Source organism: Macrotis lagotis, chromosome 6, assembly GCF_037893015.1.
Source record: "Macrotis lagotis isolate mMagLag1 chromosome 6, bilby.v1.9.chrom.fasta, whole genome shotgun sequence".
Classification (NCBI taxonomy): Eukaryota; Metazoa; Chordata; class Mammalia; order Peramelemorphia; family Peramelidae; genus Macrotis; species Macrotis lagotis.
The window spans coordinates 95,956,222-95,972,632 of NC_133663.1; the positions used below are offsets into that span (position 1 = coordinate 95,956,222).

The 16,411-nt window shown below is 34.1% G+C and overlaps 1 protein-coding gene across 3 annotated transcripts in view; it reads right to left on the reverse strand.

The window, feature by feature from the left end:
• NAA16 (N-alpha-acetyltransferase 16, NatA auxiliary subunit) overlaps positions 1–16,411 on the reverse strand; it is a 168,430-nt gene that overhangs the window by 37,657 nt on the left and 114,362 nt on the right. For 2 of the 3 annotated variants that reach the window (XM_074191742.1, XM_074191743.1), the window contains 3 exons: positions 16,238–16,381; positions 15,620–15,717; positions 1,282–11,605 (listed from right to left, as the gene is read on the reverse strand). In XM_074191742.1, coding sequence (XP_074047843.1) covers positions 11,405–11,605; positions 15,620–15,717; positions 16,238–16,381 — 443 coding nt within the window. In that variant the 3' untranslated portion in view covers positions 1,282–11,404. The remainder of the gene's footprint in view (positions 1–1,281; positions 11,606–15,619; positions 15,718–16,237; positions 16,382–16,411) is intronic. The other variant, XM_074191744.1, reaches the window with a different exon arrangement.

Below are 16,411 nucleotides of genomic sequence, written 5' to 3' on the forward strand. Positions count from 1 at the left end.
TGGTGTTATGCTAGAACTGATCTAAACTTGAACTGATGCTCTTTATAGAACAAGGTAAGCTAGAGAAAGGTGTGACCCTGAGGTTGTAGGAAAATGATAACTTTTTTTATTTTTCTGTCTTCAAAGTAAATAATCCCTTTGTGAGAGGGGGAAAGGGAGAGGGATGGAGGGAAATGACAGTTAAAGAGTGGGTAAACTATGATCGACAACTTTGGAGAAAACTCCTAAATCATTGATTTTGAATTATTTTGATTAGTTGAATATTTTCTATGGGCTTAATAGAGTGCCAAGTACCTAGTAGGAATTTTAAATAACAGTTGAATGATTGATATGGCATAATTTTTCACTCCAATTGTCGTTCTTAAAATATGATGCAAAAAAAAATAAACTATGCCTCCCAGCATTCCAACTCTAGTTTTATCAGGGCACAGTATAGAAAGGACTATTGCTTCACTTCTATTAAGATAAATCTCAGTTTGGATTCTAGTGTTTCAATTGAAGATTGGGGATCACTTTAAAATTCTATATTTGGTCATCATAAAAATATTGTTGAAATATCTGCAGATTGAAATGGGAGAGTGGAACATATGGTTGAACAAATGTGTGTAAATAGGCAGCCCTCTCTACAGATACATACAGGATAAACACTGTCCACATTCAATGGAACAGACACAGAACTCCCACAGCCAGATTCACACATGCAGAGTTGCCAAATAGCAGTTCAGTTGGACTAAATGGCGCTGCTATTTTAAAAGGTTCAAGTCACTTTTTTCTTGAACCCAGAACTCCTACCACTGAGATGCTTTGAGTCTTGGAAGAGAGATGAATTGGATAAATGGCATAAACAAATAGTGACTTTTATCAAGTGTAGATTTCTGCTGGTGAAAAGGCAGTAAGTAATATTTGCAATATAATGAGGTTTCCCAATAATGTGCTTCCTGGGCAAAATGACAGGGCTTCATATCAACAGAGTGTAAAGTCTTAGAGGGAAATATGATTATCCAACTATAAAACTACTCTGTGAAAGAAGACCAAAACCCAATATTTTTAACTATGAAATTATAATAATCCTGGAACCAGAAAAGATATAAGGATACCACAGGGAATCAGAAGAAGGGAGAAAGAGGCTATGGAACATATTATACTGTTGTCAGTCACAGTCACTTTGTTGACTGATTTTAAACAAGTGAGGTTAAAAATAAAATGCCCTTTATTAAAAATGAAAAAATAATAATAATGAACTTCCTGGTGAAAAAAGGCAGAGAATTTCTCTGTACTTACCAGAAAATTCCTCTAGTGATGCAACCATGTAAGATACAAGGAAATGTTACAAATTGAGCTCCCTCCTTAAATGGAGGTTTTAGAATTCATGGCTCCATTCTCCAATCAAGAGGGACAGAGAAGAAGATGGTGATGAGGTAGAGAAGAAAATAAGGGAAAAAATGAATAAAACAAAGAAAGGCATTAATAGAAAAATTGTAAGCTATGTCATAAAATGATCTAATTTCTACAACTAAAAAGGTTCTTGGGGATTATCTAATCCAAATTTCATTCAATAGATAAAGAACTTGAGGCTCAAGATGAAGTGATGTGAAGTACCCAAGATCACCTTCATGGTAACAGAAATGGGATTCAAATCCAGATCACCTGACCCAAAATCAATGCTTTCCCCAGTACTCTACCTTCTTTATCTCTTCCCTCAAATCTTCTTTTGTCTCTCTTTATTTATTCTTTTTTTATTAACTCGTTTTTCTTACCATTTTGCTGCCATTTTGCAAAATCTAATCATCTCTAACTCTCATTGTAGTCAAGAAAACAAACCTGTAATTCCAGGAAGGTATCAAAAAGAATGTTTACTGAAAACTCTCAATCCCACATCTAAATGAGAGAGAAATGCACCAAAGTAATTTTTAAAAAGAAACACTTTTATCCAAGGGGTGGAGAAATCTTTTTAAATGACAGTAAAGATACGCATAACAGATTTATGCCCCCTAAAGAGCCCAAGTTGGGCACAGCCAACCTTAAGTCTTGAGCTTCATATTTTGTAGTGATCTCTATCATGTTGCCTCTTGCCAATGACCCAGTATGACTTAAATACAACCCTTCCTTAACTGAAGAAGAGCATTGAAACGAACCAGCCCAACAATGGTAGACATAGATAACTGAGGCAATAGGGGGCAGCTAGGTGGTGCAGTGGATAAAGCACCAGCCCTGGAATCAGGAGTGCCTGGGTTCAAATCCGGTCTCAAACACTTAATAATTACCTAGCTGTGTGGCCTTAGGCAAGTCACTTAACCCCGTTTGCCTTGCAAAAACCTAAAGGAAAAAAAAAAGACAGATAACTGAGGCAATGGAAGAGACCCAACTATAGGAAGCTAGCTAGAGCAGAAAATACTTTCCAAAGGGGAAGGAAGGAATTCACATTTCCCTGAAATTTCCATGAGGCGAGTTTCAGCCAGACTTTTCCTGCCCAAACCCAATGCAAGAAGTAATGTAAAAGGTCCATTCCTTATGGCCATATCCAAAGAAAAAAGAGCAGTGGTAGGATGGAGAAAGGTCAAAGACTGTGGAACCCTGGAAAAGCTACACAAAGTAGAAAAGGTAGAAGGCAAAAGGACATAGAAAGAAAGGTAGGAAAGACCACCCTGAAATAGGATAAATCAAAGAGGATCATAAAGGAGAAGAAAAAGTGAATATGCAATCTAGAAAAAAAACAAACCACAATGATGTTCATCCTTTGTAACAGAAGGATGAATACGCATGATGACATGACTTGCACAATTACATTTATTATAAGGAGGGGAGTGTTGTGCAAAGACATGTTTCTCACTTGCCTTTACCAGAACCATTTCATTCCATGACCTGATTTGATAGGAAACAGGACTTTTGACCTGATATTGTGGGAGTTCTTGGTCCTTGAATATGATATTTTTCCTGCCGCATCAGCAAGGCAACTTCAATGCTTCAGCAGCACCAGGCAAAGCACTAGTATATATCTGGTGACAACAACAGCAACAGTCCCTGTCTCTAGACTAATTGTTAATTGGATTTTTCCTCTCAGATCTTTAAACAATAGGACAATGTCAGCTTGAACTCATAGGTCTGTGCTGTAAATGTTGCACTAAAGAAAAGTGATCTGAATAATCCCCCCCACAGTAGAAAAGAAAATAAGGCAATAAATTTTCCAGAACCCTCAGAAATAATAGAAGAGGAAGAAGGAATTCTGGAATGATTCAGAAGGGAAATTAAAGCTTTAAAGAAGAAATAAGAATGGAAATTGGGGCAGAATTTAGGTTAGACATTGGAGCTGTTTAAGATTAAATGAAAAATACAAACAATGAGATAGGTTAAATAAGAGCCTTTTTTTAAAAAGTCTTGACATGTTGGCACAATGGATAGAGCATTGGTCCTAGAATCCGGAGGACCCAAGTTCAAATCCAGCCTCAGACACACAGACAGCTGTGTGACGTTGGGCAAGTCACTTAACCCCATTGCCTTGCAAAAAAACAAAAAATAAAATTAAAATTAAAAGTCTGGATATGATTTCATGTATAAAGAACTCTTGGTAAGGAAACTCCCTTTGTCAATACAAATTTGAAACTGTTCTGCCAATTATTAGATCTAAAGAGTTGCAGAAGACACTGAGGGATATAACCTATGTCTTATGTCCCAGACGTATGAGAAAAAATTTCCATAAAACAGGATAATCTTAAAAAAAATCTGGAACTTTAAACAAACTCAGAAGAGAAAGATTTCTGAGAGGTAGGAAACATGTTAGCTTTTATATTGCATTTTTTTTTCCTCTGAAGACCCCAAATCAATAAGACCCAAATCTACTTCTTTCTTTCTTTCCAATGGGAGTATGATTTAGGGCAGAGGTTGAACTTACCCACAGGTCTTAGAAAGCTGAATTTGAATCAACAGATTTTCTCTGCTGCTGCTGAGCTCAGTGCGATTCTACTCTAAAGGACTTCCTAGATTTTTTAGTGCTGCACATCAGTGATCTCTATTGTAGTATCATTTTTCTGTTGTGTCTGACTCTTCATGAATTCATTTGGAGTTTTCTTGACAAAGGGTACTAGAGTGATTTTCCATTTCTTTCTCCAGCTCATTTTATAGATGAGGAAACTGAGGCAAAAAAGGATTATGTGACTTGCCCAGGGTCACACAGCTAGTATCTGAGACCAGATTTTAATTCACAAAGTTGTCTTCCTGACTCCAGGTCCAGTGCTCTATCCATTATGCCACCTAGCTAGACCAGATCTGGTCTGGGAAAAAAAAAACTGGAGCCAAATGGGAGAGGGAATGATTTGGGGGTAAGGAGAAATGGTAAGTAAATGTCAAAATTAACATATAAAAACAAATGGCATCATTTAAAAAAAAACAACTATTTTTCTGTGATAGCCAAGGGTAACTTTTGACTTATCATAATATTAGAAATGGCTCTTTAAAAGGAAAACCACCAATATGAAATCAAGAGTCTTGAAGATTATAAAATTCTGGGGATATTTGTATTCACCATACTTAGTAGCATGCTTATCACTTTCACCATTGCAGGTTTTACATCTTGAGTTGTCAGAAAACAAAAACAAACAAAACCCATGTCAACATCATTCCTTTCTTGGGCAATAACCATATCACCCCCTTCAACAAAAACATCTATAAGCATTTTCAATGGACAATGGAAGGGTCAGATTCATCATACTCCCATTTGCTAATCTGCTGGAAGTAGAAGAGGGATGAAACTTCCAATACAAATAGAATACTAGAACTCAGGTGGGGCAATGGTATGAATTTTCATTGCTTTAGCTGAAAGCAGCTTCTATGCTTTGTCAGCCATGTTGGGGGGGGGTACATTATAGTACCATGAAACCATGCAGCATTGTCACATAAATCTTTACCAAGTAGTTACATTTCATAATGGAGTTAAAGATAATTTTGTATCTAGCAAAGGATTCTATACCCAAGAAAGATGATTGGAAGAGAGATGCTGGGCATGGGAAAAGTTATATCTTTGTGTCCATCTCCTGCTCAAAATCTATGGCAACATGACACAGATTCTCCTTGCCATCATACAATTTCCCTCTTAGCTGTGGTAATAAAGCAGTTACCTCTCTTCAGTTAAGATCTTCATGAAGTCAGGAGACATAGATGGCCAGATTCGAGGGGAGGGGGTACAGAATGGGGGGATGAAGTCCTTCACAGATGTTCATAATATGAATTATGGGACCCATCGCAATACCAGTAATGCAACCAGAGACAAAGTCTAAATGGTTTTACAAACACACACACACACGCAAACATTCATGAATATCTATGTTCACACACACACACACACACACACACACAAAATCTTAAACATGATCTATTGTCTTTTCTCAATTTCTTTTAACTACTGAACCAAAAAGGGACCAGGATACAAAAAGGTATAAGGAAAGTAAAATATATTGCCAAAACAGCAACAAAAATAACTTTTCCTGAACTACTACAATTTTTTAAAAATTAACTAAATACCAGAAACCAAGTCAAGAACATTTTAAAGAAAATCTATTCCTTGTCAAAAGTCACTGAAAGTTCGCACTCTAGTGGAGAAACAATGCATTGACTGTCCTTAAAAGTAAGAGAACAGTAATTATCACTACAAATAATTTGTAGGCACATTACCTAAAATTCTTGGTAAAGTGTATTCAGCAAATATTAGTTCTGTCCTGTTTTCAAATAAGTTACTTATTTATGCAGGCTGGAAATTAGTTTATTAGTTATAATTGTGGTCTTCTAATAAGACCTAGTTGTAATTTTATCAGTGTAGCCCCTCATAAGGAAACTTTTCTTCTGAGGACGTTCTTTGTGGTTTATGTTAGAAATCTGTCTGGTGCCCTTAAAACTAAGAGACTCGCCCAGGTTCACACAGGGAACAGCTGAACTCAGATTCTCCTCACTCTGGGACCCACTATACCAAACAATAAAAATTCAGTGAGTACTTTAAGGTTTTCAAAGCATCTTACACACACACACACACACACACACACACACACACACACACATCTTGTCTTCATAACCTTGTCAGATGGGCTGTCATTATGCCCGTTTTATAAATGAACTGAGACTCAGAAGAAGTGTTTCCCAGGGCCACATGGCCAGTAAATATCTGAAATAGTATCTGAATATGCTTTGCTGATTCCCATCAAAAAACTAAATCTTGTACATACTTATACAGTCATATAATATTCTCTATGATTGAAATGTAAGTAACTTTAGGGTAGGGACTATTATGACTTTTATCTTTATATTCTTAGCCCTTATTAAGTCCTTTAGTCTTTTGACTCTTCAGACCCCCCATTTATAGGGTTTTCATGGCAAAGATAATAGAATGGCTTTGCCATTTTTTTCTGAAGGGTCCTCACTTTTCAGTTGATGAAACTGAGGCAGAGGTTGGCCAGGGTCATACAGCTAATGTTTGAGGCTGGATTTGAACTCAGATCCTCCTGACATCAAGCCCAGTATTATATCCACTACACAAAATAGCTGGGTCTTGAAGATGAAAGAAACAAACAAGCAAACAAGAAAAAACAGAAACAGAAACAAAGATGCAAAGAAAATTGATAAAGAGGGATAAAGAAAAAGAAACTTATTCAGTCATGTTCAACTCTGCATGATTTCATTTTGGGTTTTCTTGGCAATTTTTTTGCCATTTCCTTCTCCAGCTCATTTTATCAATGAAGAAACTAAGGCCAACAGGATTAAGTGATTTACCCAGGATCACAAAGTTAGTTAATGCCTAAGGCTGGATTTGAACTTGGGAATATGGGCCTTCCTGACTCCAAACAAGAATATGCTTACTATCCCACTAAGCAGGGTAAGACACAAGCAAGGTAAGAGTATCTATGCTCTTCTTTCCTGCACTCATCAGTCATACAAGATGTCATGAAATACTTCAATATGACAAAACCAAAAACCTCACTGCAAATAATTCTATGATAATGGCAAGAAACTGGACCTATCTTTTCATTGGCATAATATGCTCCCAGATGAAAGAAATCCTTCCAGCAAAAAAGACTGGCCCCTCTGCAATTAAGCCTTAGGTGCTCAGTTATAGCATCTGTATTTGTCAGAAACAAGACCTCAATCTCTTTTGAACTAGCTAGCTAGCTAAACCACAAATTAGACAGATAAATAGATATCAGTGGGAGAGCATATATTCAGAAATGATTGATATTAAAAAGGCAAAGATAAGATTGGATTAGATGGCCCCAGATCAACAGATTTTTTTGATGGTGACAGAGCTTGTGGGGTGCATTGGCAGGTTGAGAAAGAACTTATCAAGGTCTCTATTTGATTTTTTTTCTATTTGATCTTAAGTCTCCTAGATGCTTTTCTCCTTCAGAGCTCCAAGAGATATGCAAAATTCCATTGTTATTCATTCCAAAGAATTCAACAAACATCTATGTTTCATGTGCATAGAACTAGTAAACACTGGTGAAAATGGGCAGTCTCTAATGTCTGGGTCCCTTTTTAAGCTCTCCAGAACCAAAACCTCCCTTCCTAAGTAAAAAGCATTGCTTTTTTCAAGGACAAATATAAATGTTCCAAGTTCCTCCAGTCTTCCTCCTTCTACATGTCCCATTCCCTAGGGTTTGTGACTAGAAGCTACAGGAGGAGTATCTGAACTAACAGAGATTGATTCATTTTGATCTCCTTATCCCTAGGGTCCAGTATATCTCTGTGCAGAGTACAGTTGTCAATTGATTTACCAAGTTTCAGCATATCTAAGCAATAACAGACTTCTGACTCATTTTACATGGTTGCAGTACCTTCCTCTATTATGCTGAAGACTCTGTGTGAAGAATTGGAGTACACTAATATAGAAATACCATTTTAGATAACTTGAAAGGTTATTCTTACAAAAGTCTGGGGAAACAGATAACTTCTCATTTTACAAGTGGCTCAGATTTAAGCTGACATATAGCAATGTAGCTGGGGCTTAAACACAATTCTGTCTTCACCATCTGAGGCACTCAATTTCAATTAAAACATTTAATAAGATTTTGAAAAAATTTTCTTCACTAGAATCTATTTACCATTTTTAGTTAGAAAATAAAGTTAACATTCAAAAGAGATTTTCTAAATTAATTTCTCCTTGTTCTATCTCCAGTGTAGCATATCTTCAAGTATATGAAATCATGGTATGGTATCATGGATGGTGCTGGGCTTGAAGTCAAGAAGATCCATATTTGAATCCAGTCTCAGACACTTACTAGAAGTACGACCCTTGATAAGGATCTTAATTACCTCATTTGTAAAAAGTGAGGGTTTGAGTAAGATAGCAAACAGGTTCAGTGGCAGGTCTCATCACCCTGGGTTTCATCTCAGTGATGATGAAGACCTCTCCCAAAGAGTACATACAGCATCCATGAGGAGACACCAGAGTTCTTTGCTCAACATCCAGCCACTTAGTCCTATAAACCTGGATGCAGAAAATTTATCAAATACTGTCAAAGAGTCAGAAATTTTTCAATTTCATTCAGATGTTATTACCAAAGATTTTAGCCAGTAAACCCCAAATAGGAAGATGTGATAAAAATGAAAATGATTGCAAGAAGTGGCACCTTAAAAAATAAAAAGTAGGGGTGGCTAGGTGGCGCAGTGGACAAAGCACCGGCCCTGGAATAAGGAGTACCTGGGTTCAAATCCGGTCTCAGACACTTAATAAGTACTTAGCTGTGTGGCCTTGGGCAAGCCACTTAACCCCATCTGCCTTGCAAAAACCTAAAAAATCAACCAATCAATCAATCAATAAACAAACAAAAAGCAAAAGCCCCTAATGTACTTGGTCTACTTGATATTTGAAGCCATTACTAATTTATGTATCTATATCAATATCATCTTTGTAATATCAGGCATTAATCTTCCACACCTTTATGAAGTACTTATCTTTTTTATTAATTCATATAAAATTAAGCTGCAGTGACAAGAAATGAAAATTAATAATCATGTACATGTTATGAAGTTGCTTTAATTTGTGGACTAAACACATTTTCAATTAAATATGCTGTTCATTGTCATTCAGTCACTTCAATCCTGATTCTTTATAACACCATTTAGGGTTTTCTTAACACATATACTGGAGCAGTTTTGCCATTTTCCTCTCCAGCTCATTTTACAGACAAGGAAACTGAGGCAACAGGATTAAATGACTTGCCATGGTTCACACAACTAAGTTTCTGAAGTAGGATTTGATCTCAGGTCTCCCTGACTTAAGGTCTGGCATTCTATCTGCTGTGTCACCTAACCTCCTATTCATGGGTAACACAATACTAATTTCTATATAGCAAGAAATGTTAACTATTTGATGAGTCCATCTTTTTAACTATAAAGTTTTCCCATTCTATATATTAATGAACTGAATTTTTCCCAATAAAGTGTTTCATTAAATCCATTCATAAAGAGATATAAAATAATGAGGTTAGACTCAATGATTTCTAAAAGTCACTTCCAGTTCCAATCTGAACAAAAGAATAATCTCTCAAATACAATCAACCAAATACTGCGTCATCTTTTATAAAGAACTCTCAAACTCAAAATTCAATGAAATACCACTACTCCATAAAAGTTCAGTTTTCAAAAGGCTGAAATCAACCACATAGTGGTTAGCTATAGAAGATGAGAGGAAGGATTGGGTAATTAGTTGACACATTTTTGCAAATGACCCTTTACCATAGAGTAAAATAATTTGGGGATTTTTTTTTTGGTTAGATAGAAACTAATGGTAAACATTAATAAAATGATTCAACTAAGCTATATAAGAAGCAAAATACAAAGATTCTATTTGAAGTCTAGAAACTTAAGTCTAATTGATCTCTAGATGAAAATGACTTTGGATCACACTTAAAGATTTAAGACTACATTTTTATCACCTCTGCATAAGATGAACATTATGCAAAATAATTAATGCTCTATGGTTATGCAATTTATACAATAAAAACATCAAATCCAAAAGGATAACTGTGTACAAAATAATTTATTACAGCATTACATTGGTTGGTTTAATTTTACAATGAGGTTTTTTTATCTAGAAATTTGGAACCTAAATATACAAGGCAGAAAATAAACCATTTCAATTAGAACAGTTTACTTGTCTTAATAAAATCTCTCCTTTTTTTGTCTTAAAGTATCTAGTTAACTGAAATATTTACATAGCATGAAATAAAAAACAAAAACCACTGACTGATTTCAATTTTTTCTTATCAGTCATAGTATACTTAAAGATTTGAGAGCCATTCCTATAGAATGAAAAGCTACTGCCTAACCCCCCCCCAAAAGTTATATTGTTGAGCAGGATCATATTTCATTAGCTAAGCTAATCAAAGTTTGAACATTCATTTTGCTATGTGGTAGATTTGAATGCATTCACCAGCTAATGCAAAACACACACACACACACACACACACACACACAATCTCTCTCTCTCTCTCTCTCTCTCTCTCTCTCTCTCTCTCTCTCTCTCTCTCTCTCTCTCACACACACACACACACACACACAGTAAGAAAGTGTTTCTTTTATAAAGCCTATTGTCCTCCCTTGAAGAACATATACAAAAAAAAAAACTCTTCATATCAATTGCTCAGTAGTACTGAAGGCAATTTAGTGAAGAAAGTCTTTTATGTCTAGGTTATGACTTGTATGAAATATGTAAACCAACCGGTGAATTTCTGTGACTGGGGTGGGGAGAGAAACAAATCTCCACATCCTTAATCACTTAATCCCAAAATTGGAGTATCTTGGTTAAATTGTTAAATTAGTATTTTTGAAAACAAGTGCATTAGTATTTGAGCAATACCTCTCTGAGATAATGTGTGTTTAAAATGGTAAGCCATGAAAAATAGAAAAAAAAATTTCAACTTATAATTTTTAAAACACCAATATACTTCCCACAATGGGGTTTATAATTTTTTAAAACTCATGTAAATTTAGTCAATACATTCATAGTAACAATCTTTTAAAAAAAAATCTCCATGAGGGATTAAAATTAAAAACCTGAACTTTAAATGTACTGGGAACATTGGTATTAACCAACATAATCACTTAAAATTGTCTAATGTCTAAGGTTAATCAGTAAGAAATTATCATATTTTTGTAACACTTGGGTAATGCTCATAATTTGGAAGTTCTATTGATAGGACAAACTGTACAAGCATAAACATGACAAATGAAAATTATAAATAAGGCTTACATAAACAGTGGAAGTTGATGGTCAAGAGAAAAACAGAAGCATACTCTATTTTTAAATTTTACTACCCAAATATTTCACTTTATATCTTTGAGATATTAAAATGCACCCTGGAAAAGTTACCCTGATCAGAATACAGCCAGCCATGAGATCATAGGTCAATTTTTTTTATGATATTCAAATTTCATTTGCCATCATATCATGTTTAATAGTTGTATGGTTTATTGACACAGTACTACTAACATCCTCATTTGTAAGAGGCAAAAAGGCAGGTGAAAAGGGAAAGAGTTTATGACATGCAGTCCGGTATTCTTCATACTGGGCATTACAGATTCCAAAGCTGCCATCAACCAGTGCCTCAGAAACTTTTGTTAAAGTCTAAAGAAAGATTAAAAAATATAAATTAATTAAACATTCTCTTCCAATAAGCTATTTAATCAAATCTATAATTTGTACTCTGAAAAAATCTAGATGAATTCCCTCTAAAGTTAGAAAAAATTTCTTGTAGAAAGACTGTTAGGAATCAAATTGTAAGGCATGAGAAAAGCAATACAATTCCAAAAGTATCCTTATACAAGGTAAAAATAAAATACAAATAACTAAAAATGATTTAAATGCTAAAAAAATCCTTTTTAAATGCAGACTTACAAAATAATCTTCTAAGAGAACTGTTTTTTATCTATAAATACAAAAACAAGTTTGAAAGTTCATCTCAACAAACATAATTATGCATCTATTAAGTACATATTCTGTTGGTCCCTGGATATACAAAAGCTATGACAGAGAAATACAACTTCTGTAATGTTTTAACCACCTTAGGAAGGCTTCAAATATTCACCAAGTGCCAGCTGCCTAAGTACCAAGCTAACTAGGGTGGGGCTCAATTAAGTAGCATGCTGGTTACTAAGTTAAGAATTCTATGGTCATGGTAATCCATGGAATAAAAAAAAACACAACTATAAAGTGACCTCAGTCTTCTTCCTATTTCTTCAACAATAGTAAAAGAGTGGATGAGGGCTGAAGGGGTGGTGGGGTGGAGGGTGGGGGAAGGGTAACGAGGAATAACACACAATCCACTAACAGTCATAGTTTAGAAATAATCTTTAAATATTAACAAAACTATTTTTCTTTGAGAATTTATCTAACAAGAGGGCACACTAAAACTGAAACACAGGAAAACTGTCATTCTCATATATGAAACCAGAAGATTCAATGAAGTTCTAATTAAATATTTTATTACATTAAAAGATGGCTCTATGGGAGTAGGGAAGGAGAAGGATTACAAAGAGAAATTTAGAAAATGTCAAAAGATACAAATACAAAATTATTTTTAAAATACATTCAACAGAAAATAGAGGAGGGGAAAGAATTTATTACTATATTATCTTTTCAGAGAAGAATAAAGAAGTTAAATGAGTCAATGTACCTAAAGATAAGAAGAAACATTATTTCATGTGATATTTGATCATCTAGCCTTAGAAGGCTCATAATCAATACAAGCAAAATATTACATAAAACTGTAAAAGTTTTGCCCAACCAAAATAATGCAAGTAAAATTATAAGGGGAGTAAGTAATTACAACAAGCTTCTCTGAAGATTCCATTTCCAAAATAAATAAAATATATAATATATATATATATGTAATTTATGAGGAAAAAATCAACTCTCCAATTGATAAATGATAAAATAGCTCTCAAGGAGCTATAAATACACAGTTCTCAAAGAAATCCAACCAATCAATAGCCAAATGAAAAATTGCTTCAAATGATTAATTAAAGAAATGCAAAATAAAGCAATGCCTGAAGTGCCACCTCACACCTATCAAAGTGGCAAAGATGACAAAAGAAGAAAATAACAAATGCTGAAAGGATTGTGAGAAAACAGGCACATTAATTAATGCACTGTTAGTGATGCTGTAAATTGCTCAAGTTATTCTGGGAAACAATTTGGAACTATTCACAAACAACAACAAAAACCATCACTATCTTGCATCAGCAATACCACTACTAAAACCATACCCAAAAAGGAAAAAAAGATTCATGTGGCCAAAAACAGTATAAAAGCTCTTTTTGCAGTGGCAAAGAACTGAAAATTTAGGAGTCATCAATTGGTAAAATGCTGAAAAAATTATATGAATGCAATGGAATATATTATGCTTGTAAGAAATTATTAAAGGGATAATTTCAGAGAAATCTGGGAAGACTGATAAAGTGAGGCAAGATGATATGATCAGGGCTAGAAGACAATTTATACAACCACACTGTTAAGACAAATAATTTTGAAAGACTGAAAGAACTCTGATAATTCAGTGACCTACCATAATTCTGGTGAACCAATGATGGAATAATCTATGCAATTCTGACAGAAAGGAGACATACTTAGGGAGCCAAATAATAAATTTTTGGACATAACCAGTGACAGAATTTATTTTGCTTGATTAAACAAAGGGTTGGGTTTTTGGTTTATTGGGTTGTTTTTTTCACTCTCCACTGCATTTTGCTGTCTCGTCAAGTGACAACATTATAACCTCCTATATTTCCCACAATGTTTTAAAATAAATTTAAACCATATATACATACATATTGTCATATGCAATTTCAAAAGCAAAAGATAGAGGCTTAGAACCAAAAATAACTTGCCCTACAAAACTGAGTATAATTCTATAGAGGAAAAAAAAACAGACTTTTAATGGAATAGAGGATTTTGAAGCATTTTTATTAAAAGACTTGAGCTAAATAGGAAATTTGAAATAAAAAAGACAAAAGTTCAGAAAATCTTGGAAAGGTGAATATATTTCAACAACTGAATGGAGTCATTTGATTTACTAACATTCTAATGGGAAAGAAGAAACAATGTCTTTTCAGAACCTTAACATCTTTAATGAGTACTGAGGGAACTAAAGAATAAAAACGGAGCTGGGGTGAAAAAGGGAAAAGGTTGAAAGAATAATGCAGTAAAGAGGAAGACCCTTCTATTTCTCATAGGGTTCTGTGAAGAGAAAATACAGAGATGGAAAGAAAAATTAGAGGAGATAAGGCCTCATATGAAACTCATTCTTATCTGACAAGTACAAAACTGAGAAAACATATGCACACATGATTAGCATAGAAATACATTAAACTCAACAGAGAAACAAGCAAAGAAAGAGGAGGAAAGGTTAAAAGGGAGGGCAATATCAGGGATGAAATAGTACCAAGCAAATTAAACTTCCTGATCATGAAAGAAGCATTTTTTTAAAAAAAGGCAAAGAATAATGTCTAATGGAGTACTTTAGACTGCCTCTTTAAAAATTGAGATTTGTCTAAATAATTTGTAATTCTAAATGTAATAGAATATTATTGAGTTGTAAAACGGTCACAAAATTAGACTGCAGAAAATTCTAGAAAAGAATGAATTGACTCCAGGGGAAGAGAGCAGAAACAGAACAATTTATATAAAGACAGAAACATTGCAAAGAAAAACAACTGTGAAAGACTTAATCAATGCAATGACCAATCAAATCCACAGAAGACTTAAGATAGGGCATGTTTTACTGACCTCTTGACAGTCATGAGAGACTAATGGTGCACAGAAACAAACATTTTTGGATATGGCCACTATGTGGATTTGTTTTGCTTGATAATGTTTATGTATTACTCAGATTTTATTTTACTTTTCTGCTGTTGCTTGAGGTTTTTTTAATCTCAGATTTTTATTGAAAGGGGAAAATTGGGGCAAGGAAAGGAAGGTAAAGTAATAGCAATTACCCTCCCCCACCCCCCAAAAACATGGTCATTGAAATGAATGTTTTAATACACTAAAGAGAACAAAAGAAAATTCAAGAAACACAGAAAAGCAGAACAATTTTTAAAGTAATGTGAAATTTATTATATGCACATATTTTTTAAACCAAGCAGTATGAAATGGATTGTTTCATATATTTAATCCTCTTTTAGTATTTTGCAAAATATGAAGAAATGTTCTTTTTTTTGGAGGGAGAAAAGGAGGGAGGTCTTTGAACTCAGAATAAAAAAAAGTTTAAAGGGAAGAGAGAAAGGAGGATCAATATTCTGAGTATTAGACACTACCAGGAACTGGAAAGAATAATAAATCTGGACCATATGAATGATGGCAAGAAAGAGAGAATGATGGCAAGAAAGAGAATGATGGTAAGAGAGAGAGTCAGGAAATGGCAATGGGGAGTAAGTTACATGGTGTAGTCAGTAGCAGAAAGATGACAAGTGTTGCAGAATCCTTCAAGGAGAAGTAGGTCACAGTAAAGTGTCACAAAATGTAAAGAGTAAAAGAGGAAGAGTTCAAGATATATATATATATATATATATATATATATATATATATATATATATGGAAAGAAATACAAAGACATTATAAATTATAAACACAAAAGTTTACCTTCACATTTTTATCTTTTACAGTTTCATCCAATCTAGTGGCAATTGCAATTGCTTTCTCTTGTCTTGATTCATCTAGGAAGTACATCATTTTAGCACCTAAAAATCATGAAAGGAGACACATTTAAAGAATAGTATAAGGCACATGATCTTTCTAAATTCTTTTATAAATATGTCGTACAAACCAAGTAATTATAGCTACCATGGTGTTCAAGCATCAAAGTTGCTTCCATTAAGTAAGCAGGTACAAACCAAGATGTTTTACCTTACCTTTTACTTCAATTTTCCTTCTCCCATTGTCTCAAAATAATTATTATAGTACTGGTGAGTGGAAATATTTATAAAGAATTCTGAAATCACTTTTTAAACATTACTTGGACACATATAGATCATGTCAAGTATGCTGCAAAGTAATTTTTTTTAGATTTGGACTGGATTGGATGACTATTGAGGTACCTTCCAAATCAAAAATTCAGTGATTCTGTAACCACCAGGTTACCAATTTAATAAACTAAAACAATAATTTGTTAACTGGGATCCCAACAACTCTAAAATTACTATATCTAAGAGATATTAATCTCACTAGATTCTAAAACTAAAAAAATTATAGCAAACCTACCTGAAAGTAGATGCTGAATAGAGGTAGCATTATGTTTGAGAAATTCTTCATTAAAACTTTCCAAATCATTATTAACAAAGATTTTCTGCATTTCTTGGGTTAGGACTTTGTTCACTATTTCTGGGAGATTACTATGATTAGACACTGAAAAAAAAAGTTTATCTTTAACTAAAG